The sequence below is a fragment of the Coregonus lavaretus genome, assembly GCF_964263955.1.
Source record: "Coregonus lavaretus genome assembly, chromosome: 9".
Classification (NCBI taxonomy): Eukaryota; Metazoa; Chordata; class Actinopteri; order Salmoniformes; family Salmonidae; genus Coregonus; species Coregonus lavaretus.
The window spans coordinates 7,295,904-7,322,185 of NC_139996.1; the positions used below are offsets into that span (position 1 = coordinate 7,295,904).

Below are 26,282 nucleotides of genomic sequence, written 5' to 3' on the forward strand. Positions count from 1 at the left end.
CACACACACACACACACACACCATCACAGATCTATAATGTCTACCATTGTATGTTTACTGTAGGTACGTCAACATTTGTACATCTACGTATCCATATCTATGTACAGTACCAGTCAAAAGTTTGGGTTTTTCTTTATTTTTACTATTTTCTACATTGTAAAATAATAGTGAAGACATCAAAACGATGAAATGTTTTACATTTTAGTCATTTAGCAGACGCTCTTATCCAGAGCGACTCACAGTTTTTTTAGTGAGTGCATACATTTTCATACTGGCCCCCGGTGGGAATCAAACCCACAACCCTGGCGTTGCAAACGCCATGCTCTACCAATTGAGCTACACAGGACTATAACACACGGGAAATAACACATATGGAATAATGTAGTAACCAAAGAAGTGTTAAACAAATCAAAATATATTTTATATTTGAGATTCTTCAAAGTAGCCACCCTTTGCCGTGATGACAGCTTTGCACACTCTTGGCATTCTCTCAACCAGCTTCATGAGGTAGTCACCTGGAATGCATTTCAATTAACAGGTGTGCCTTCTTAAAAGTTGATTTGTGGAATTTCTTTCTTTCTTAATGCGTTTGAGCCAATCAGTTGTGTTGTGACAAGGTAAGGTGGGTATACAGAAGATAGCCCTATTTGGTAAAAGACCAAGTCCATATTATGGCAAGAACAGCTCAAATAAGCAAAGAGAAACGACAGTCCATCATTACTTTAAGACATGAAGTTCAGTCAATACGGAACATTTCAAGAACTTTTAATGTTTCTTCAAGTGCAGTCGCAAAAACCATCAAGCGCTATGATGAAACTGGCTCTCATGAGGACCGCCACAGGAAAGGAAGACCCAGAGTTACCTCTGCTGCAGAGGATGAGTTCATTAGAGTTAACTGCACCTCAGATTGCAGCCCAAATAAATGCTTCACAGAGTTCAAGTAACAGACACATCTCAACATCAACTGTTCAGAGGAGACTGCGTGAATCAGGCCTTAATGGTCGAATTGCTGCAAAAAAAAACACTACTAAAGGACACCAATAACAAGAAGAGACTTGCTTGGGCCAAGAAACACGAGCAATGGACATTAGACCGGTGGAAATCTGTCCTTTGGTCTGATGAGTCCAAATTTGAGATTTTTGGTTCCAACTGCTGTGTCTTTGTGAGACGCAGAGTAGGTGAACAGATGATCTCCGCATGTGTGCTTCCCACCATGAAGCATGGAGGAGGAGGTGTGATGGTGTGTGTGTGCTTTGCTGGTGACACTGTCAGTGATTTATTTAGAATTCAAGGCACACTTAACCAGCATGACTACCACAGCATTCTGCAACAATACACCATCCCATTTGGTTTGCGCTTTGTGGGACTATTATTTGTTTTTCAACAGGACAATGACCCAAGACACACATCCAGGCGGTGTAAGGGCTATTTGACCAAGAAGGAGAGTGATGGAGTGCTGCATCAGATGACCTGGCCTCCACAATCACCCGATCTCAACCCAATTGAGATGGTTTGGGATGAGTTGGACCGCAGAGTGAAGGAAAAGCAGCCAACAAGTGCTCAGCATATGTGGGAACTCCTTCAAGACTGTTGGAAAACCATTCCTCATGAAGCTGGTTGAGAGAATGCCAAGAGTGTTCAAAGCTGTCATCAAGGCAAAGGGTGGCTACTTTGAAGAATCTCAAATATAAAATATTTTTTGGGGTTACTACATGATTTCATATGTGTTATTTCATAGTTTTGATGTCTTCACTATTATTCCACAATTTAGAAAATAGTACAAATAAAGAAAAACCCTTGAATGAGTAGGTGTGTCCAAACTTTTGACTGGAACTGTATATCAATCAATAACTATGTGTCTTTACCTGTTGGATGGAAGTTGCAGGCTGGATGGGGCGGTATAGGACTTGGGTCCTCTCCCTTTTCAGAGAGAGATACGAATTTAGAAGAGATATAATGCTTCTTTTCACATACAGTATGTCAAAGAGAGCAGAAATGCCAATACCTAAAACAGAAAAACTTGAAAACTAGAGAGAGAAAACGAGGCTGGAAAAAGCATCTCAGACTACGGCAATTTGACTGGTACGCTTTGAATTCAATTGTAATGCCCTTTCTAGTAATTTTGATTCTATGGCTGTAACAGTTCCATCTACCACTCTCTGCTTACACTGGACTGGGGACATTAACACTAACAGTACCAGCAACAACATGCTGTCTATTCTCTCTGCTTACACTGGACTGGGGAGAGCCTTCTGATGGACTTGTCTCCTGCAGGCAGGTTAGCCAGGCCGGGCAGCCGCTCCCCGTCTCTGTTGTCCCGGGGCAGCTGTGAGGGGGGCAGGGTGGGACGCAGGAAGGACGGCACATGGTGGGGGGGCAGGCGGGTGGCCTGGGGGCACTGGCCAGGACCCCAGTCGTAGCCTACAGTGCAACATGGACAGGATGGGATGGATACAGATTAGTAATGAGAGGCAGGTATGTGGTGTTACAGAGAGAAGTTCATACAATATGTATCTAATGTACTGAAGGCAGAGAAGAGAGACAAAGAGATGAGTAGAGAAGTGAGGAGAAGAGAAGAGAAGAGAAGAGAAGAGAAGAGAAGAGAAGAGAAGAGAAGAGAAGAGAAGAGAAGAGAAGAGAAGAGAAGAGAAGAGAAGAGAAGATAAGATAAGATAAGATAAGATAAGATAAGATAAGATAAGATAAGATAAGAGAGGAGAGGAGAGGAGAGGAGAGGAGAGGAGAGGAGAAAAGAAGGGAGGAGAAGAGAACAAGAGAAGAGAGGAGAAGAGAGGAGAATAGAACAAGAGAAGAGAAGAGAGGAGAGGAGAAGAGAAGAGAGGAGAATGGAAGAGAGGAGAAGAGAGGAGAAGGGAGGAGAGGAGAAGAGAGGAGAAGAGAAGTGAGGAGAAGAGAAGGGAGGAGAAGAGAAGACCTTGAGAAGACCTACTCTACCATTGAGGGTAAACTGCATCCTGCTCCTCACATAATCAGCCATCAGGTGCTGCAGGTACTCCGACTGTAAAATCGAAACCAAGACAAGCCAATCATTCACATTACGTACTGTAGTGTAAAACAAAGCGTTTTCGGCTTTGACTTGTCAATAAGAGTTCTACCTTCGATGTCATGGCCGGCCTCTTGGTGTCAAAGACAAAGTATAGGACAGACACCTGGAGGAAACACGCATGGTGGACGGTGATACATGCTCTGAACATGATCATCATGATAAAGGAATAATTGACGGATGCAGAAATAAACACATGCTTAAGAAGTACGCTTAGTTACATGCACATCAGGACATTCAGTGATTCAAATGAATCTCATGTTGTGAGTGTGAATGTGGGAACGCAGTATTCTCCTACACCACTTGAGGGGGGTAAGAGAATGATGAAAAATATAACCAGGGTAACAGCATTTCTCTCCGTTCAGAAGGAACGATAGACTACCTTCTTATCTGGAGGACTGGGCTCAGGCGGGACCAGTTGTCTCTCCCTCCATTTTGGAGGCTCCCTCCTGGGCACTACTGGAGGAGCCTTTAACTGGAACACAAACAGAGGCCCCGTACACACTCAGGTTCTACAACTGATGTACAACACATTCGACACAATGGTTGTAGCTAATACAACAGATATTTTCTGATGAACTTGACTGCACAACATTTTTTAACAGAACCGTAGCGGTGACACCACACAATGTTGGTGTAAATTTTTTTGTGAAAAGTGTGTATGGGGCTAGAGAGAGAGAGGGAGTGAAAGTGACACCACTTGTCTCTACACTCTTAGAAAAAAGGCAGTGGGAGGATATTTGTTTAATTCCAGGTAGAACCCTTTTTGGTCCCAGGTAGAAAGAACACTTTTGAGTTCCATGTAAAATCCTCTGTGGGGGTTCTACATGGAACCAAAACGGTTCTACCTGGAACTAAATGAACATTTCCACTGCATTTCAGCCCTGCCACAAAAGGACCAGCTGCCATCATGTCAGTGATTCTCTCGTTAACACAGGTGAGAGTGTTGACGAGGACAAGGCTGGAGATCACTCTGCCATGCTGATTGAGTTAGAATAACAGACTGGAAGCTTTAAAATGAGGGTGGTGCTTGAAATCATTGTTGTTCCTCTGTTAACCATGATCACCTGCAAGGAAACACGTGCCGTCATCATTGCTTTGCACAAAAAGGGCTTCACAGGCAAGGATATTGCTGCTAGTAAGATTGCACCTTGTCACGATCGTCGAACACAGAGGACCAAGGCGCAGCGTGGAATGCGAACATACTTTTATTTTTTATGATCACACGAACAAAACAACAAAACGATACGTGACGTCCTTGGCAATAGACACTAACCAAACACGGAAAAAGATCCCACCATAACTGGACCAAGCAGCGTGTCCAGGAGCCAACGCCAGAGAGGGCTCTAAAAAATATCAACCTCGACTGGGTCAAGCCGCGGGAGGAGGAGAGAGGCTGGACTTGGGAGCAGAGGAGCGAGAGTCTGGCGAAAGCCATGGAGGCCTGGCCCACGGGGAGGAGAGACGGCCAGACATTTTTTAGGGGGGGGGCTCACGCTGTGGACGACGGGGCAGCAGGAGGCCGGAATAGAGTGGTTCAGCGGGTTGGCAAAGGAGGCCGCCAGGTTACGGGAGTCACTGGTCACCAGGGGGAAGGAGAATGTAGAGGCACGGCGAGAGGTACTGGGGTGTGTTGCCAGTCCGGTCCGGCCCGTTCCTGATCCCCGCGTAGGGCCAGTGGTGTGTGTCCCCAGTACGGTCCGGCTTGTTCCTGTCCCTCGCACCGAGCCTGTGGTGCGCGTCACCAGCCCGGTCCGGCATGTTCATGCCCCTCGCACCAAGCCTGTGGTGCGCGTCGTCAGCCCGGTCCGGCCTGTTCCTGCTCCCCGCACCAAGCCAGTGGTGCGCTTCGTCAGCCCGGTTCGGCCCGTCCCTGCTCCCCGCACCAAGACAATGGTGCGCGTCGTCAGCCCGGTCCGGCCTGTTCCTGCTCCCCGCACCAAGCCAGTGGTGCGCTTCGTCAGCCCGGTTCGGCCCGTCCCTGCTCCCCGCACCAAGCCTATGGTGCGCGTCGTTAGCCCGGTCCGGCCCGTCCCTGCTCCCCGCACCAAGCCTGTGGTGCGCGTCGTCAGTCCGGCACAGCCCGTGCCTGTTCCACCGGTGCCTGGTCCGGCACCGGTCAGCTGCTCCACTCCGGAGCTAGAGCAATCCGCTCCACCAGTGTTCAGTCCAGCTCCGGCCAGCAGGGCCAGACCGGACCAGGGGCGCTTTGGGGGGTTTGCTGGGAGGGTGGGGGTCAAGCCCGGAGCCGGAACCGCCTCCAAGGAGGAATGCCCACCCGGCCCTCCCCTGTTCGGTTTATGTTTGGCGCGGTCGCAGTCCGCGCCTTTGGGGGGGGGTACTGTCACGCCCTGGCTCTGGGACTCTGTTATGTTGAGCCAGGGTGTGTGGTTTCTATGTGTTTTGTGTGCTAGGGTGTTTATCTAGTTCATTTGTTTCTATGTTGGCCGGTGTGGTTCTCAATCAGAGGCAACGTGAATCAGCTGTTGCTTGTTGTCTCTGACTGGGAACCATACTTAGGTAGCCTGTTTTGCCACAGTGTTTGTGGGATCTTGTTCTGTGTTTGGTTAGTGTCTATTGCCAAGGACGTCACGTATCGTTTTGTTGTTTTGTTCGTGTGATCATTAAAAATAAAAGTATGTTCGCATTCCACGCTGCGCCTTGGTCCTCTGTGTTCGACGATCGTGACACACCTAAATCAACCATTTATCGGATCATCAAGAACTTCAAGGAGAGAGGTTCAATTGTTGTGAAGAAGGCGTCAGGGCACCCAAGAAAGTCCAGCAAGCGCCAGGACCGTCTCCTAAAGTTGATTCAGCTGTGGGATCGGAGCACCACTAGTGCAGAGCTTGCTCAGGAATGGCAGCAGGCAGATGTGAGTGCATCTGCACGCTCAGTGAGGCGAAGACTTTTGGAGGATGGCCTGGTGTCAAGAAGGGCAGCAAAGAAGCCACTTCTCTCCAGGAAAAACATCAGGTACAGGGATTGGACTGCTGAGGACTGGGGTAAAGTAATTTTCTCTGATGAATCCCCTTTCCGATTGTTTGGGGCATCCGGAAAACACCTTGTCCGGAGAAGTCAAGGTGAGCACTACCATCAGTCCTGTGTCATGCCAACAGTAAAGCATCCTGAGACCATTCATGTGTGGGGTTGCTTCTCAGACAAGGGAGTGGGCTCACTCACAATTTTGCCTAAGAACACAGCCATGAATAAAGAATGGTACCAACACATCCTCCGAGAGCAACTTCTCCCAACCATCCAAGAACAGTTTGGTGACGACCAATGCCTTTTCCAGCATGATGGAGCACCTTGCCATAAGGCAAAAGTGATAACTAAGTGGCTCGGGGAACAAAACATCAACATTTTGGGTCCATGGCCAGGAAACTCCCCAGACCTTAATCCCATTGAGAACTTGTGGTCGATCCTCAAAAGGCGGGTGGACAAACAAAAACCCACAAATTCTGACAAACTCCAAGCATTGATTATGCAAGAATAGGCTGCCATCAGTCAGGATGTGGCCCAGAAGTTAATTGACAGCATGCCAGGGCAGATTGCAGAGGTCTTGAAAAAGAAGGGTCAACACTGCAAATATTGACTCTTTGCATAAACTTAATGTAATTGTCAATAAAAGCCTTTGACACTTATGGAATGCTTGTAATTATACTTCACTATACCATAGTAACAACTGACAAAAATATCTCATAACACTGAAGCAGTGAACTTTGTGAAGACCAATACCTGTGTCATTCACAAAACTTTTGACCACGACTGTACAGCGCATTCAGAAGAATTCAGACCCCTTTACTTTTTCCACATTTTGTTACGTTGCAGCCCTATTGAAAAATTGATTAAATCTACACACAATACCCCATAATGACAAAGCAAAAACAGCCTTTTAGAATATTTTGCAAATTTATATAAATAAATAAAAAGTTAATATTACATTTACATAAGTATTCAGACCCTTTACTCAGTACGTTGTTGAAGCACCTTTGGCAGCGATTACAGCCTCAAGTCTTCTTGGGTATGACGCTACAAGGTTGGCACACCTGTATTTGGGGAGTTTCTCCCATTCTTCTCTGCAGATCCTCTCAAGCTCTGTCAGGTTGGATTGGGAGCGTCTCTGCACAGCTATTTTCAGGTCTCTCCAGAGATGTTCGATCAGGTTCAAGTCCGGGCTCTGGCTGTGCCACTCAAGGACATTCAGAGACTTGTCCCAAAGCCACTCCTGTGTTGTCTTGGCTGTGTGCTTAGGGTCATTGTCCTGTTGGAAGGTGAACCTTCACCCCAGTCTGAGGTCCTGAGCTCTCTGGAGCAGGTTTTCATCAAGGATCTCTCTGTACTTTGCTCCGTTCATTTTTCCCTCTATCCTAGTCTCCCAGTCCTTGCCGCTGAAAAACATCCCCACAGCATGATGCTGCCACCACCATGCTTCCCCGTAGGGATGGTGCCAGGTTTCCTCCAGACGTGACGCTTGGCATTCAGGCCAAAGAGTTCAATTTTGGTTTCATCAGAACAGAGAATCTTGTTTCACATGGTCTGAGAGTCCTTTAGGTGCCTTTTGGCAAACTCCAAGCAGGCTGTCATGTGCCTTTTACTGAGGAGTGGCTTCCGTCTGATTGGTGGAGTGCTGCAGAGATGGTTGTCCTTCTGGAAGGTTCTCCAGTCTCCACAGAGGAACTCTAGAGCTCTGTCAAAGTGACCATTGGGTTCTTGGTCACCTCCCTGACCAAGGCCCTTCTCCCCGATTGCTCAGTTTGGCCGGGCGGCCAGCTCTAGGAAGTCTTGGTGGTTCTAAACTTTTCCCATTCAAGAATGATGGAGGCCACTGTGTTCTTGGGGACCTTCAATGCTGCAGAAATGTTTTGGTACCCTTCCCCAGATCTGTGCCTCGACACAATCCTGTCTCAGAGCTCTACGGACAATTCCTTTGACCTCATGGCTTGGTTTTTGCTCTGACATGCACTGTCAACTGAGGGACCTCATATAGACAGGTGTGTGCCTTTCCAAATCATGTCCAATCAATTGAATTTACCACAGGTGGACTCCAATCAAGTTGTAGAAACATCTCAAGGATGATCAATGGAAACAGGATGCACCTGAGCTCAAATTTGAGTCTCATAGCAAAGGGTCTGAATACTTATTTTTAATACATTTGCAAAAAAATTATAAAAACTTGTTTTCGCTTTGTCATTATGGGGTATTGTGTGTAGATTGATGAGGACATTTTAGAATAAGGCTGTAACGTAACAAAATGTGGAAAAAGGGAAGAGGTCTGAATACTTTCCCAATGCACTGTACTTGGGAGTTCCTCTTCCTTTTCATTGCCTATGATGTGTAAAACATTGGGACTTACAGGCTTCAATACATATTTGCTTTTCTCCAACGTCCCTTTGACACCATTTTCCTGTAATGTAAAAGAATAGCAAAAATGAAGACGAACTAACAAAGGAAACCTATCCGTACTTCTAAAGGACATATCTGGTCCATATTCAGAGTGAGAGCATGACCCAACCATCCCACTAATTATACTCACCCCCTTCTCCTCCCTTACCCTGACCAGGTGAGATCTGTTCCTCTCCTTCTTGGACTTCAGCTTCTTACGGGACACCATCTATGTTATAGAGAGAATACAGACAGACCGGTGAGTTATTAGTCACTTCGGAACTCCAACCCAGACAGAAACGTTTTGTTAGCGAGACAGTAATACTACTGCTACCAGTTACTACCACTGTTACTACCTTGTTGAAGGCCTGGAGGTGAGCAGGAGGTCCGTCTGTCTGGGAGCTGTTGGATCCACTGGCGCTGGCCTCGTGGTCAGTCAGTGAGGTATCTGTAGGCTCATTGTCTATTGGCAGACCTGCCTCCTGTCTCATAATCTCCTGTAGCTCTCTCAAACACGTGCTGTACTGCAGAAACAACAGACCAGTGAGACTGGTGAGATCTGCTTCAATATAGATACTGTGCTTACACTGTGAACAAGCAGATATCGGCAGGACTACAGACAGTTGTGTCTGGTTCTGGTCCCACCTTTGTCCGGTCCGGGTCACAGTAGTCCAGTAGTGTGTCACAGAACTGAGCCCCCAACATCTCCAGGTCCTGAGTGCTGAAATGGGTCCCCTTCCTCTTACCTGGAATCAAACCAAAAGTGAACATCTTTGGTCTGACTGAATCTGACTGGTAAACCCTGAGACGTGTGGAGTTTACTCTGAATCAAGTAAAGTACTTTAGTTATAACAAGTCTATCAAATGTTTCCTTTCCATTCATGTAACTAAAGTTTGGTAGACAAAATCTAGCTCCACTGTGTCTCTGTCTCTCTCTCTTCTGCTAGAGAGACATGGCAGAGATGCAGTGATGTGGTGGATATCCTTACCGATGTTGGAGCCACAGAAGGATGTCTCCAGGGTGAAGGAGTTGAGGACCCCCAGCCTCCACAGAGACACTCTGCCTGTTCCCTCCTTACTGCGCTGTACCTTGAATTTACAGCTCCCGAACGAGAACTGAGGACACACAAAGATACAATGTTTGAGCAGCCCAGTCTTTTGTGAAGATTAGCTTAATCTTGGAAACCCCAACGGCCAACATGAGAAAGAACTAGGCAGTTCAGATCAAGCTAAATTGTGTGATCTTATCTCGGCCGTTTCATCTGAACTGGGCCTGTATTCATAAAGCGTCTCAGAGTCGGAGTGCTAATCTAGGATCAGTTTTGCCTTTTAGATCAGAATGAATAAGATTATATGGACAGGGGAGACCTGATCCTAGATCAGTACTCCTACTCTGATACTCTTTGTGGATACGGGCCCTGGCCTTGGCTAATGGGGGATAGAACAATGAGTGAGGAAGAGTCATTAACCATGTCAGGGCAATTCTTGCTGAGCATCAGAGAGAAGACTCGTTCGTGAGGGTGTCTGTCAGCGTTCCGGGGTTTCTCACAGCCGTAGGTGAAGACGTTGTGTTTACGGCTGTGTCCATGGAGATCACAGTACAGCAGCACCTTACGCTCCTCACACAGTCTGGAGGACATACGTGATATTATTGACTGATTAATTGGCTGACTGATTGGTCTAACTGATCGATTGATTGGTTAACTGATTTATGGATAGATTGGTTGAATGATTGATACCTCTGGACCATGGTGTGCGTGGCCCACACGGTAGGGAAGGATTCTCTGAGGATGGACTTGTAGCTACGGTTGAGGTCACGTCCGGTCAGCGAGCAGCGGTAGTTACCTACTATGACCCCGTCCGGGTTCAGCATGGGCACCAGCTTGAAGACGAAGGCATCTCGGAGCAGCGCCGCGTCCGGAGAGTCTCCCAGCAGGAAGTTCAGGAAGCCCTTCATCACCCAGGAGCTGTTGGTCGGTTGTATTTCATGTTTGAAGTGTACGTTTGTATATTTGATGTATAGTATGGCACTTTATCAGAGTTATCCTACCATGGCTGTACGGAATGAAAATAACACTTATCTTAGATTGTGTGGCAATGAACAAATCGGAATCTGAATTTGGTCCAAAGCAGTGCACTGTATAGAGCCCTCACACTCAACTCTGGACCACGAAGCCAGTTCCACTGCATTTTCATTGTTCCCCTCTAATCAGGGACTGATTTAGACCTGGGACACCAGGTGGGTGCAATTCATTATCAGGTAGAACAGAAAACCAGCAGGCTCCGGACCTCGTAGGGTAAGAGTTGAATAGCCCTGATATACAGAATAGAGTGCCATTTCAGACACGCCCAACCACTACCTGTTGGTCTCTACCTGTTGGTCTCTACCGGTTGGTGTCTACCTGTAGGTTTCCCCAGGGTGTCTCTACCTGTTGGGGTCTACCTGTAGGTCTCCCCGGGGTGTCTCTACCTGTTGGTCTCTACCGGTTGGTGTCTACCTGTAGGTTTCCCCAGGGTGTTTCTATCTGTTGGTCTCTACATGTTGGTCTCTACCGGTTGGTGTCTACCTGTAGGTCTCCCTGGGGTGTCTCTACCTGTTGGTCTCTACCTGTTGGTCTCTACCTGTTGGTCTCTATCTGTTGGTCTCTACCTGTTGGTCTCTACGTGTTGGTCTCTACGTGTTGGTCTCTACCTGTTGGGCTCTATCTGTTGGTCTCTACCTGTTTGGTATCTACCTGTTTGGTCTCTACGTGTTGGGTCTCTACGTGTTGGTCTCTACCTGTTGGGCTCTATCTGTTGGTCTCTACGTGTTGGTCTCTACCTGTTGGTCTCTACCTGTTGGTCTCTATCTGTTGGTCTCTACGTGTTGGTCTCTACCCGTTGGTCTCTATCTGTTGGTCTCTACCTGTTGGTCTCTACCTGTTGGTCTCTACCTGTTGGTCTCTACGTGTTGGTCTCTACCTGTTTGGTCTCTACCTGCTTGGTCTCTACGTGTTGGTCTCTACGTGTTGGTCTCTACCTGTTGTGCTCTATCTGTTGGTCTCTACGTGTTGGTCTCTACCTGTTGGTCTCTACCTGTTGGTCTCCCCGGGGTGTCTCTACCTGTTGGTCTCTACCGGTTGGTGTCTACCTGTAGGTTTCCCCAGGGTGTTTCTATCTGTTGGTCTCTATCTGTTGCTCTACCTGTTGGTCTCTACCTGTTGGTCTCTACCTGTTGGGGTCTACCTGTTGGGGTCTACCTGTTGGTCTCTATCTGTTGGTCTCTACCTGTTGGTCTCTACCTGTTGGTCTCTATCTGTTGGTCTCTACATGTTGGTCTCTACCGGTTGGTGTCTACCTGTAGGTCTCCCTGGGGTGTCTCTACCTGTTGGTCTCTACCTGTTGGTCTCTACGTGTTGGTCTCTACGTGTTGGTCTCTACCTGTTGGGCTCTATCTGTTGGTCTCTACCTGTTTGGTCTCTACCTGTTTGGTCTCTACGTGTTGGTCTCTACGTGTTGGTCTCTACCTGTTGGTCTCTATCTGTTGGTCTCTACATGTTGGTCTCTACCGGTTGGTGTCTACCTGTAGGTCTCCCTGGGGTGTCTCTACCTGTTGGTCTCTACCTGTTGGTCTCTACGTGTTGGTCTCTACGTGTTGGTCTCTACCTGTTGGGCTCTATCTGTTGGTCTCTACCTGTTTGGTCTCTACCTGTTTGGTCTCTACGTGTTGGTCTCTACGTGTTGGTCTCTACCTGTTGGGCTCTATCTGTTGGTCTCTACATGTTGGTCTCTACCTGTTGGTCTCTTCCTGTTGGTCTCCCCGGGGTGTCTCTACCTGTTGGTCTCTACCTGTTGGTCTCTAGCTGTTGGTCTCTAGCTGTTGGTCTCTACCTGTTGGTCTCTACCTGTTGGTCTCTACCGGTTGGTCTCTATCTGTTGGTCTCTACGTGTTGGTCTCTATCTGTTGGTCTCTACCGGTTGGTCTCTACCTGTTGGTCTCTACCTGTTGGTCTCTACCTGTTGGTCTCTACGTGTTGGTCTCTACCCGTTGGTCTCTATCTGTTGGTCTCTACCTGTTGGTCTCTACCTGTTGGTCTCTATCTGTTGGTCTCTATATGTTGGTCTCTACCTGTTGGTCTCTACCTGTTGGTCTCTACCTGTTGGTCTCTACCTGTTGGTCTCTCCGGGGTGTCTCTACCTGTTGGTCTCTACCTGTTGGTCTCTATCTGTTGGTCTCTACCTGTTGGTCTCTACGTGTTGGTCTCTACCCATTGGTCTCTATCTGTTGGTCTCTACCTGTTGGTCTCTACCTGTTGGTCTCTACGTGTTGGTCTCTACGTGTTGGTATCTACCTGTTGGTCTCTACCTGTTGGTCTCCCCGGGGTGTCTCTACCTGTTGGTCTCTATCTGTTGGTCTCTACCTGTTGGTCTCCCCGGGGTGTCTCTACCTGTTGGTCTCTACCTGTTGGTCTCTATCTGTTGGTCTCTATCTGTTGGTCTCTACCTGTTGGTCTCTACCTGTTGGTCTCTACGTGTTGGTCTCTACCCGTTGGTCTCTATCTGTTGGTCTCTACCTGTTGGTCTCTACCTGTTGGTCTCTATCTGTTGGTCTCTACCTGTTGGTCTCTACCTGTTGGTCTCTACCTGTTGGTCTCTCCGGGGTGTCTCTACCTGTTGGTCTCTACCTGTTGGTCTCTATCTGTTGGTCTCTATGTGTTGGTCTCTACCCGTTGGTCTCTATCTGTTGGTCTCTACCGGTTGGTCTCTACCTGTTGGTCTCTACCTGTTGGTCTCTACGTGTTGGTCTCTACCCGTTGGTCTCTATCTGTTGGTCTCTACCTGTTGGTCTCTACCTGTTGGTCTCTATCTGTTGGTCTCTATATGTTGGTCTCTACATGTTGGTCTCTACCTGTTGGTCTCTACCTGTTGGTCTCTACCTGTTGGTCTCTCCGGGGTGTCTCTACCTGTTGGTCTCTACCTGTTGGTATCTATCTGTTGGTCTCTACCTGTTGGTCTCTACCCATTGGTCTCTATCTGTTGGTCTCTACCTGTTGGTCTCTACGTGTTGGTCTCTACGTGTTGGTCTCTACGTGTTGGTCTCTACGTGTTGGTCTCTACCTGTTGGTCTCTACCTGTTGGTCTCCCCGGGGTGTCTCTACCTGTTGGTCTCTATCTGTTTGTCTCTACCTGTTGGTCTCCCCGGGGTGTCTCTACCTGTTGGTCTCTACCTGTTGGTCTCTACCTGTTGGTCTCTACCTGTTGGTCTCTACCTGTTGGTCTCTACCTGTTGGTCTCTACGTGTTGGTCTCTACCCGTTGGTCTCTACCTGTTGGTCTCTACCTGTTGATCTCTACCTGTTGGTCTCTCCGGGGTGTCTCTACCTGTTGGTCTCTACCTGTTGGTCTCTATCTGTTGGTCTCTACCTGTTGGTCTCTACGTGTTGGTCTCTACGTGTTGGTCTCTACCTGTTGGTCTCCCCGGGGTGTCTCTACCTGTTGGTCTCTATCTGTTAGTCTCTACCTGTTGGTCTCTACCTGTTGGTCTCCCCGGGGTGTCTCTACCTGTTGGTCTCTATCTGTTGGTCTCTATCTGTTGGTCTCTATCTGTTGGTCTCTATCTGTTGGTCTCTACGTGTTGGTCTCTACCCGTTGGTCTCTATCTGTTGGTCTCTACCTGTTGGTCTCTACCTGTTGGTCTCTACGTGTTGGTCTCTACGTGTTGGTCTCTACGTGTTGGTCTCTACCTGTTGGTCTCCCCGGGGTGTCTCTACCTGTTGGTCTCTATCTGTTAGTCTCTACCTGTTGGTCTCTACCTGTTGGTCTCCCCGGGGTGTCTCTACCTGTTGGTCTCTACCTGTTGGTCTCTATCTGTTGGTCTCTATCTGTTGGTCTCTATCTGTTGGTCTCTATCTGTTGGTCTCTACGTGTTGGTCTCTACCTGTTGGTCTCTATCTGTTGGTCTCTATCTGTTGGTCTCTATCTGTTGGTCTCTATCTGTTGGTCTCTACGTGTTGGTCTCTACGTGTTGGTCTCTATCTGTTGGTCTCTATCTGTTGGTCTCTATCTGTTGGTCTCTACCTGTTGGTCTCTACCTGTTGGTCTCTACCTGTTGGTCTCTACCTGTTGGTCTCTACTTGTTGGTCTCTACCTGTTGGTCTCCCCGGGGTGTATCCGGGCGGTCAGCACCACAGCAGGCTTGTGACTCCTGTCCTCTCGGTGGGATGGGTTGGTCACCGTCAGCACCGGAACCAGGTTACCCGCAAGCGACCGGCACAGGGTCCGCACCTTACAGAACCGCGAGCGGCGGGGGTCCCGCTCGATCTCGGACAGGTGGGCCCACAGGTTGGAGTAGGTGTATGGGTAGCAGTGGGCCAGGTAACAGGTATCCTGGTCGTAAGGGCGACATTAATAACAACTTCACTGTATTATTGTATTATTACACTGTATTATTCTCCAGACCATCTCCGGTGACCTTCTCCCCTACCTCACCTCGCTGATCAACTCATCCTTGACCGCTGGCTATGTCCCTTCCGTCTTCAAGAGAGCGAGAGTTGCACCCCTTCTCAAAAAAACAACACTCGATCCCTCTGATGTCAACAACTACAGACCAGTATCCCTTCTTTCTTTTCTTTCCAAAACTATTGAGCGTGCCGTCTTTAGCCAACTCTCTTGCTATCTCTCTCAGAATGACCTTCTTGATCCAAACCAGTCAGGTTTCAAGACTGGTCATTCAACTGAGACTGCTCTTCTCTGTGTCACGGAGGCTCTCCGCACTGCTAAAGCTAACTCTCTCTCCTCTGCTCTTGTCCTTCTAGACCTGTCTGCTGCCTTTGATACTGTGAACCATCAGATCCTCCTCTCCACCCTCTCCGAGCTGGGCATCTCCGGCGCGGCTCACTCTTGGATTGCGTCCTACCTGACCGGTCGCTCCTACCAAGTGGCGTGGCGAGAAGCTGTCTCTGCACCACGTGCTCTCACCACTGGTGTCCCCCAGGGCTCAGTTCTAGGCCCTCTCCTATTCTCGCTATACACCAAGTCACTTGGCTCTGTCATATCCTCACATGGCCTCTCCTATCATTGCTACGCTGACGATACACAACTAATCTTCTCCTTTCCCCCTTCTGATAACCAGGTGGCGAATCGCATCTCTGCATGTCTGGCAGACATATCAGTATGGATGACGGATCACCACCTCAAGCTGAACCTTGGCAAGACGGAGCTGCTCTTCCTCCCGGGGAAGGACTGCCCGTTCCATGATCTCGCCATCACGGTTGACAACTCCGTTGTGTCCTCCTCCCAGAGTGCGAAGAGCCTTGGCGTGACCCTGGACAACACCCTGTCGTTCTCCGCTAACATCAAGGCGGTGACCCGATCCTGTAGGTTCATGCTCTACAACATTCGGAGAGTACGACCCTGCCTTACACAGGAAGCGGCACAGGTCCTAATCCAGGCACTTGTCATCTCCCGTCTGGATTCCTGCAACTCTCTGTTGGCTGGGCTCCCTGCCTGTGCCATTAAACCCCTACAACTCATCCAGAATGCCGCAGCCCGTCTGGTGTTCAACCTTCCCAAGTTCTCTCACGTCACCCCGCTCCTCCGCACACTCCACTGGCTTCCAGTTGAAGCTCGCATCTGTTACAAGACCATGGTGCTTGCCTATGGAGCTGTGAGGGGAACGGCACCTCCGTACCTTCAGGCTCTGATCAGTCCCTACACCCAAACAAGGGCATTGCGTTCATCCACCTCTGGCCTGCTGGCTCCCCTACCTCTGCGGAAGCATAGTTCCCGCTCAGCCCAGTCAAAACTGTTCGCTGCTCTGGCACCCCAATGGTGGAACAAGCTCCCTCACGACGCCAGGACAGCGGAGTCACTCACCACCTTCCGGAGACATTTGAAACCCCACCTCTTTAAGGAATAAAGTAGGATAAAGTAATCCTTCTACCCCCCCCCCCAAAAAAAATAAATAAAGAGCGTCTGCTAAATGACGTAAATGTAATGTAAAATGTATTGTAAATAGATTGCATTATATTGTGTATTTGAAGAAAAGTATAATAATATCCTGTATATTGATATTGATATATTGTAACATGTTTATACCTGGTTCTAACATGCATCCTTTGTCCTGATCTTCTCCACATTCTGATTGTGCCCACATTTTTAGACAGGTGTAGGATTAAAAGATGCATTGTGATCTGATGGTGATCAGATCTTCCTGACCACCTCCAGAGATAGTCAGGCACGCATTTTGTCTGGATATCTTACCAGTGTAGACAGATCTGGACAGAGAAACCATTTAAATCCTCATTATCCCGCCTTCTAAAATCATTGACAGGTGGTACCATTGATTTATGGCATCAATATGTAAAATGTAAATAAATACATCTATATTATTTTGAAATAATAGTTGTCAAATAATTTGCATACAGGGATGGTCCAGGAAATCTAGTCACAATGGACAGATATGAGACACATTTTAATTTTAATTTAATTTAATTTTTTTATGTTTCATCTGACCATATGACATTCTCCCAATCCTCTTCTGAATCATCCAAATGCACTCTAGCAAACTTCAGACGGGCCTGGACACTCAACTAGCCGGTGCCCCCGCACATTGACTCTGCAACGGTACCCCCCTGTATATATAGCCTCCCTACTGTCACTTTATTTTACTGTATATATAGCCTCCCTACTGTCACTTTATTTTACTTCTGCTCTTTTTTTCTCAACACTTTTTTTGTTGTTGTTTTATTCTTACTTTTTTTGTTTAAAATAAATGCACTGTTGGTTAAGGGCTGTAAGTAAGCATTTCACTGTAATGTCTGCACCTGTTGTATTCGGCGCATGTGACCAATAAAATTTGATTTGATTTGATTTGATTTGACATGTACTGGCTTAAGCAGGGGGACACGTCTGGCACTGCAGGATTTGAGTCCCTGGCGGCGTAGTGTGTTACTGATGGTAGGCTTTGTTACTTTGGTCCCAGCTCTCTGCAGGTCATTCACTAGGTCCCCCCGTGTGGTTCTGGGATTTTTGCTCACCGTTCTTGTGATTATTTTGACCACACGGGGTGAGATCTTGCGTGGAGCCCCAGATCGAGGGAGATTATCAGTGGTCTTGTATGTCTTCCATTTCCTAATAATTGCTCCCACAGTTGATTTCTTCAAACCAAGCTGCTTACCTATTGCAGATGCAGTCTTCCCAGCCTGGTGCAGGTCTACAATTTTGTTTCTGGTGTCCTTTGACAGCTCTTTGGTCTTGGCCATAGTGGAGTTTGGAGTGTGACTGTTTGAGGTTGTGGACAGGTGTCTTTTATACTGATAACAAGTTCAAACAGGTGCCATTAATACAGGTAACGAGTGGAGGACAGAGGAGCCTCTTAAAGAAGAAGTTACAGGTCTGTGAGAGCCAGAAATCTTGCTTGTTTGTAGGTGACCAAATACTTATTTTCCACCATAATTTGCAAATAAATTCATTACAAATCCTACAATGTGATTTTCTGGATTTTTTTTCTCAATTTGTCTGTCATAGTTGACGTGTACCTATGATGAAAATTACAGGCCTCTCTCATCTTTTTAAGTGGGAGAACTTGCACAATTGGTGGCTGACTAAATACTTTTTTTCCCCACTGTATGGAATAAACTAAACGTACAGTCAATAACACAATATAAAATCTATATACAGTGTGTGCAAATGTAGTAAGTTATGGAGGTAAGGCAATAAATAGGCCATAGTGCAAAATAATTACAATTTAGTATTAACACTGGAGTGATAGATGTGCAGAAGATGATGTGCAAATAGAGATACTGGGGTGCAAATGAGCAAAATAAATAACAATGTAAATAACAATATGGGGATGAGGTAGTTGGTTGGGCTAATTACAGATGGGCTGTGTACAGGTGCAGTGATCGGTAAGCTGCTCTGACAACTGATGCTTAAAGTTAGTGAGGGAGATAAGTGTCTCCAGCTTCAGAGATTTTTGCAGTTTGTTCCAGTCATTTGCAGCAGAGAACTGTAAGGAATGGCGGCCAAAGGAGGTGTTGGCTTTGGGGATGACCAGTGAGATATACCTGCTGGAACGGTGGGTGTTGCTATGGTGACCAATATTCTAAGATAAGGCGGGGATTTACCTAGAAGTGATTTATAGATGACCTGGAGGCAGTGGGTTTGGCGACGAATATGTAGTGAAGACCAGCCAACGAGAGCGTACAGGTCACAATGGTGGGTAGTATATGGGACTTTGGTGACAAAACAGATGGCACTGTGATAGACTACATCCAATTTGCTGAGTAGAGTGTTGTAAGCTATTTTGTAAATGGATCGGTAGGATAGTCAGTTTTACGAGGGCATGTTTAGCAGCATGAGTGAAGGAGGCTTTCTTACGAAATAGGAAGCCGATTCTAGATTCAACTTTGGATTGGAGATGCTTAATGTGAGTCTGGAAGGAGAGTTTACGGTCTAACCAGACACCTAGGTATTTGTAGTTGTCCACATATTCTAGGTCAGACCCGCCGATAGTAGTGATTCTAGTCGGGCGGGTGGGTGCAAGCAGCGTTCGATTGAAGAGCATGCATTTAGTTTTACTAGCGTTTAAGAGCAGTTGGAGGCCACGAAAGGAGTGTTGTGTGGCATTAAAGCTCGTTTGGAGGTTTGTTAACACAGTGTCCAATGAAGGGCCAGATGTTTACAAAATGGTGTCGTCTGCGTAGAGGTGGATCTGAGAGTCACCAGCAGCAAGAGCGACATCATTGATATACACAGAGAATAGAGTCGGCCCGAGAATTGAACCCTGTGGCACCTCCATAGAGACTGCCAGAGGTCCAGACAACAGGCCCTCTGATTTGACACATTTAACTCTATCTGAGAAGTAGTTGGTGAACCAGGCGAGGCAGTCATTTGAGAAACAAAGGATATTTAGTCTGCCAATAAGAATGCGGTGATTAACAGAGTCAAAAGCCTTGGCCAGGTCGATGAAGACGGCTGCACAGTACTGTCTTTTATCGATCGCGGTTATTATATCGTTTAGGACCTTGAGCGTGGCTGAGGTGCACCCATGACCAGCTCGGAAACCAGATTGCATAGCGGAGAAGGTACGGTGGGATTCTAAATGGTCGGTGATCTGTTTGTTAACTTGGCCTTCAAATACTTTCGAAAGGCAGGGCAGGATGGATATAGGTCTTTAACAGTTTGGATCTAGAGTGTCACCCCCTTTGAAGAGGGAGAATGTATGAAAATGTATGCACTCACTAACTGTAAGTCGCTCTGGATAAGAGCGTCTGCTAAATGACTAAAATGTAAAATGTAAATGTAAGAGGGGGATGACCGCGGCAGCTTTCCAATCTCTGGGGATCTCAGACGATACGAAAGAGAGGTTGAACAGGCTAGTAATAGGGGTTGCGACAATATGAATACCATGTGTAGACATATTTCTGAAACTGTGGGCACAATCAGAATGTAGACAAAGGATTTAAGTCAGTGCTGGCCCTTTTTTCTATTTATGATGTAATTGATTGTTGGCTCCAAGCACCGTTTCATTGATTTACACAAGACAAGAGGATAAGAGTTGAGCACTGTGGTTCTTGCCCTTTACCTGGTCATAAGGGAAGCAGAAGGTCCAGGAGAGGGAGTAGCAGGGCTGATTGGCGTGTTGGCGTCCGTTACGTTGGTAGGAGACCTGTTGGCCCACGCGATGCCAGCCCACCCCCTGGACACGGGCCTCCTCCTCAGAGTAGAGCAGAGGCAGCTGGCCCTCTTCATACAGACTGGTCACCTTCAAATCAAATCAACATTTATTCATTTTTATTATTTATTAAGTGTCAAGCTACTGTATGTCACATGAACATGTTGTAAAACATTTTACTACAGAAAGAGAGAAAAGAAAGACAAAATGGTGATAACAACCTACCTTCAGCAGGTTGGTGATGGTGAAGCGGTAAAGCACCCCTGCCCTCGTGTTCCTCACCCGGAAGTAGAACCACTGAGTGTGCTTCTCCGTGTACAGGTCCGTCCGCAGGGAGAGCTCGTAATCAAATTCACCACTGGAATGAAATGAAATAACATTATACAGAATGTAAATGACTGTGGACATTCATTCACTCAGAACTAGGATGCGTGACAACATGAGAGGATTGAAATCGAATCACACAACACAGAATATAAGTGGTGGTGAGTGAACATTCATTCACTCAGAACTTTGAATGACAGTGTGAGAGGGTTGACAATTCATATGGATGCTCTGTACTCACACCCTTGTTGCTTTCAGCAGGTTGCCACTCTCGAAGCGTCCCTCAAACAGCAGAGTGATGTCATCAGGTCCAGAGAGAGACACAGCAGCAGCGGTCAGGGAGGAGCGACGGCCCCCCACACGAGAACCCAGGAAGTAGTTATCCTTATCTGCATAGACATGGACATTTAAAACAAAGAGACATGACGCACTGTATGTGTCCTGGGGATGAGCAGACCTGGGTGCAAATAGCATTTGTTTCTTTCCAGGTGCGCTTGATTGAGCTTGACTGGCGCAGTGGAATCAATGGAGTAGTCCTCCCATCTGGCGCTCCAAACAAAACAAACAGCCTACTATTTTAACCCAGGCAGGTCTGTGGTAGAGCTCAGTGATTGACAGATCTGACACTTGATTGGAGTTACCTCTCTGTGTGTCATACACGACAGTGCCTTCCTCTTCAGACTCTGGTCTCAGCCACTCGTTGGTGTTCATCTGAGCACACAGCGGCTCTGGGAAGGGAGGAGCCCACTCTGACAACAGAGACAAGAGAAGACAAAAGAGGGAGTGCTGCTTTGCTTTGTGAAAAATTTAAATAAAAAGGTGCTCTTTGGATCTAAGATTGAGAGCTTTTCCTGAATCTCTTTTCAGTACACGAAGTGCTTTTGTAATGTGACATTGACTCTTATTTGACTCTGGTCTAAAGTCTAGCTTTCCTCTAAACGATTATACATCTCTTGAGACCTCCCATTTCTCTTTAGTCTGTAGTATTCTCACCAATATGCTGTATTTCCCCCGGGATGACCTCCCACTCGTGGGGCCAGCGTGGCAGGGTTTGGGACACATGTCCAGACACACCGTACAGGTGACGGGGCTCCCTGAGGCGAGGCACAGCCCTTCCCGATTGGATCTCAAATACCACCTGGGTGGTTCTGGGTAGTGGAGAAACACGTGACACATCTGTGTGGGAAGAAGTTTGGATTTCAGCCAATATGGTGAGCAGTTTCGGAAGCAATTACAATACTTGTAGCTTCATGACTAGTTTAACTACATTTTCCATTGGTTTGGTGAAAGTTAGTTAGTAATTTCCAAACCATGTAGTTAATTCAGTGGTTTCATTGTTCTTTGAAACTTTAATGATACAATAGACTTTTAAAAAACATACATTTCTTACAGCTCTACCTTTGACAGTGAAAACGAACAACCAAGCTATGGTTGGTGCTATGTGCCCTCCTGTACTTGGATTCTATCTTACCTTTACTCTTGTGGGAACACTCCTCCTCTGCAGGTGCCTTCAACTGTTCTTCATCCTCCAACTCCTCCTCTTCATCATCAAAATACGAGTAGCTGAAAGAGCGATGACATGTTCTTCCATGAACGTTGTCCCTCATCTCATTGTCATCCCCTTTAAATCCTGTGGAATGGCAGGATCATTTATCTCATTTTGAATGTACATCAGGGTAATCACACTCAACGAGACTGCAAGCTTTCATAAACATGCATGAATCTCATTACATAATCTCGCTGTCAAGATCATACTAACCCTCATATTGCCTGTTGCAGAGAGGATACATCCTTTCATTGCAGATGCATGTCTTTTTAGAATGGTTTCTACATCTGTGTACCTGTAGCTATCTTTGTATTGTTGCCCATGGTACTTTTGGTATCATGAATATAGCTTTCTGAAATAGTCACATATAGGTTATGACTGTGAAGTCTGCTTCAAAAAAGCATAGTAAAGATGAGTCAGGCAAACCCAGCAGGATACATTTTTTACAGTTGCAATATCAATTTACATAGTGGTTTGAGGGCAGATTTCCAAAATACCTCTACTTGGTATGCTGCTGCCAGCCAGACTGTAATTCAATCTGACTCCACAGAAATTCACCCCGTCACTTAAAACTTGCTGGCCTGATCTCATTTAGCAGCGTTGAACATTCAAAAAGATGAGACAAACTCTCCAGAAAGTCAGAGACTAGCTAAATTAATTAGAATCTGACAGACGTCTTCCTGTGACATCATAACCCATCATGAATGGTGGTTTGGTTTCATTGACTTATGAACTGAGCAAAATAAGCTTCTACAACAAAAATATGTATAAATAAAAAACAAAAAACAACAGGTAACGTTAAAATGCATTAATATCGTGATAACTAGGTTTAATTGGTTTAGCCAACAATTCAAGATTGCAAAAATAATGCTGACATTTTATTCATTCAGGACTTGGTCAACATCAGTCACCTGTGAAAGAACAAAACACAACACACACCAGTCAGTGGCACGTTAACGTTAGCTAGGCTAGCTAGCTAGTTAGCTAACGTCTTTGTTACTGTTTGGTTTAGGTGAAATTACAATAGCTAGTTATCAATATACTTCCTATGCAATTATTGAGTGAGTGCATTCGCTACCTACCGCATGCATCACTCAAGCTTGTCGCCTGCCATAGCATCATCGGCAGCGTGTTGTTTCAGGTGAAGACTGCAGAGCGGAAAATGCACCATTTACAGTACACGGTCACCATGACAACTAACGTGGCGCGAAATCCCCAACATTCTTCTACTTGTTATGTTGAAAGATACAATGTTTTATTTGAACGAAGGGCTACATTGTATCACATGTATCACAAGTATATCAATCAGTATAATACATAAAAAATAACAAGTATCCTCCTGCATGAGCGCACTAACATTTTTGTAACTTATATGGGAAGAAAAGCAGTGTTTTAAAAATTCCAATATTATTTGTGCACAATTAATCATTTCTGCTGCTTTTGTAAGAAGGTGTTGGGTGTCATCTCATAACTGTGAAACATGTCTTGTGGTGACAACAAATGACTGATTATCTGGCAGTAGTAATTTGATAGGAGGACCACAATGGAAATAAGTCCCAGAATTTATTGTGTGTTATCCTCGATGGTTTTACGCATGTGCATGTATGTCAAGTTTTATGTGTGCTTGTTTTTAAAATGGTCGAATTAATAAACTGAACTAAACGAGTCCTGGGGAGGTTGTCCTCCCAAGACGACCATTGTTGCAGAATAGTATACCTTCACAGTATATATTTCTACTGGTGGGCAGGCCTATAGAGAGGATTCCCTTTCCCAACACATATTTTCATTGAGTTATTTGCTGGAGTGGTCAATTCTCAACCACACTATAAAATGAGGGTATAGGCCTACTTGAAACTGTCAAGAGGATAGTGTCAGGTGTCAACAAGGGTAAAGAGATAAGGTCAATCACTACAGACAAAGAAGGGTAACGTTAGAACGCTCATACCATCATTATTATCTTAATTTATCTCTTACATTCATTATCTCTTGTGGTGTGAGGCACTCCTGTTCATCAGGCACTGCTGCTCTCAAGGTAGATATCATACACACTGTTCATTTGGTAATGGTCTGTAATGACCTGCCAGGTGTCAGGGAAGAGGGGGTTGTTATCAGGGTTCCTGAGCCAAGAGAGGATAAGGAGGGTTGAAAGACAACAGTGTTGGACACACACACACACACACACACACACACACACACACACACACACACACACACACACACACACACCCGTGTTGTATGTAACTTGCACCACTCTAAATGATTGATGTTGATGTTATTCATTTTATTTGTAATATGATCTACCTCTTCTAGGAACATTAAACCCAGGGTTGGAAAAATATATTTCCAGGTATTTACTTGTACTGCACCTAGTAAAATGGTTGTTACAAAGTTATAGCCTATGAATTAGGCTACTTGTCATTTTGTTTTGTTTCGAGATACAACCATTAACATTCTAGTATGGATCCAAACTAAATTGCTTCATGATGAAGTGAAACGGAACAATTCTGTTAGAATCCAGACTATAGATACCATCCTAGAGAATCAGAAGAAGCATGTTGCCATGGGTTCATCACTCCATGAGTTCCATAAAGGCCACCAGAATGTGTGTCTGTTTATTTATAGGTGTCTCTAAGGTTCCCTAGCAGTGGTTTGCTTTCTGAGCTGGTTTCAGTTACACCACCTACTGCTCTGGAAAATTTATCACACACACACACACACACACACACACACACACACACACACACACACACACACACACACACACACACACACACACACACACACACACACACACACAGAGGGCTCTATGTGAGATACTATGATGTGATATCTATAGGTGGGAGTTCATGAGACTTTCTGTGCCCCGATAAGATGATGGTAACTGATGTCATGTAATATGCATTACAGTACATGCATGTATCGGTGATGTAACTATGCACACCACATGCATGGCAAGAGATTGTGTTGCCAGACAACAGTACACTTTTTTTTTTTTTTTTTAAGTGTGCAATTAACCCACTGTTTACAAATGGAGAAACTAGACATATATAAATCATTGAACCAACATGGTGGAAGCAACAGGCACAGGTGCTACTCAGACTGGGACAATGTTATAAAAGGTTAAACATGACCTGGATGTCAACAGTGACCACATTCATTACACGGGCCAGCTTGTGACACCCATGGTGGTGTCCACTGATTTCAGTAGGTTTTGGATTGAATTGTAGCTTCTACTTTTGTTGTTTAGAGTAAGGGAATGTAGAGTACTGTAGAGCATAAAGTAAATGTCAGCGTTATACAAAGGACAATATTGTCTATTCAATATAAGTTATTCGAGTGGCTTACTAACGATACAGTTACTCTGGAGTCACATTAGCCACACAGTCGAATAAAGTACATCCCGCCTACCATAGTTACTTGAGATTAAGTATTTATAATACAGCGTTGAACCATCCAGATGAGATGGGCTTGCTTGCCATGATCATGATCCATAAAGGTCTGACCCTACTGGGACACCTGTCACCATCTGATTCTGCTAAGACATGATGATCATAGTGTTGTGTACTGATGGTGCACCATGACAGTGAAGCCTGTAGAGCTGTTTATTACTCTGTCAGTGTGAAAAGTAGGGAATTAGCTAGGGAAACTGACAGATCAATAACATCACATTGCTGTACTGACTCTAATAAAAACTCACATTGCACATAAAAACGGTCGGAATTGTCGGTCTTCAATCATTTGGTTGCTGGTTTCATCGTTTGATTCAGGTGTAGCGACTAGGTGAAAAATCTGTCGATGTGCCCTTGAGCAAGGCACTTAACCCTAATTGCTCCTGTAAGTCACTCTGGATAATAGCGTCTGCTAAATGACTAAAGATAATAAATAAAATAAATAGTGTGAAGGAGGCAAAAATAATACCTACTTTTGGCCAGCTCTCTCTCTAACGGTACATCAACTGGCGAAAGCTAGCTAAGTTAATTTACTTCTGTTGAAATGGGACAAAAAGGCTACAAAACATTTCCATACAAACAACAGCTGTTAGACAGTAATAATAGCCACCTCATATCGCTATCTGACAGATAGCTACAGGCTAGAGCTGACCTGGCTGTGGTAGCTACTAGCTAGCTAATTAATTCACCTCAGTCAACGGGGGATGAAACATTAGCTAACATTACATGTCAGTTACACTACTAGCTCAGCACTGGGAATAAACACTAGTTTAGTTTTTTTCTGTTAAGTTAAACAGCAGTTACTTTGCCAGCTACATCAATCAACTAAAGAGTAGCTAGGAGAAAGAGCGCAACACAT

The 26,282-nt window shown here is 45.9% G+C and overlaps 1 protein-coding gene across 1 annotated transcript; it reads right to left on the reverse strand.

Annotated features, from left to right (window-relative positions):
* Window positions 1-3,425: 3,425 nt before the first annotated feature.
* LOC311135111 (cytosolic carboxypeptidase 2-like) lies at window positions 3,426-22,218 on the reverse strand (the record flags this gene model as incomplete). The annotated part of the gene is made up of 16 exons (XM_084168991.1): window positions 3,426-3,539; window positions 8,421-8,471; window positions 8,601-8,678; window positions 8,806-8,973; window positions 9,095-9,195; window positions 9,439-9,565; window positions 9,919-10,078; window positions 10,189-10,416; window positions 14,576-14,814; window positions 20,015-20,194; window positions 20,330-20,462; window positions 20,670-20,817; window positions 21,070-21,177; window positions 21,422-21,604; window positions 21,900-22,058; window positions 22,188-22,218. 16 exons carry the CDS (start codon window positions 22,216-22,218, stop codon window positions 3,426-3,428), a joined length of 2,208 nt encoding a protein of 735 aa, XP_084025117.1.
* Window positions 22,219-26,282: the final 4,064 nt, after the last annotated feature.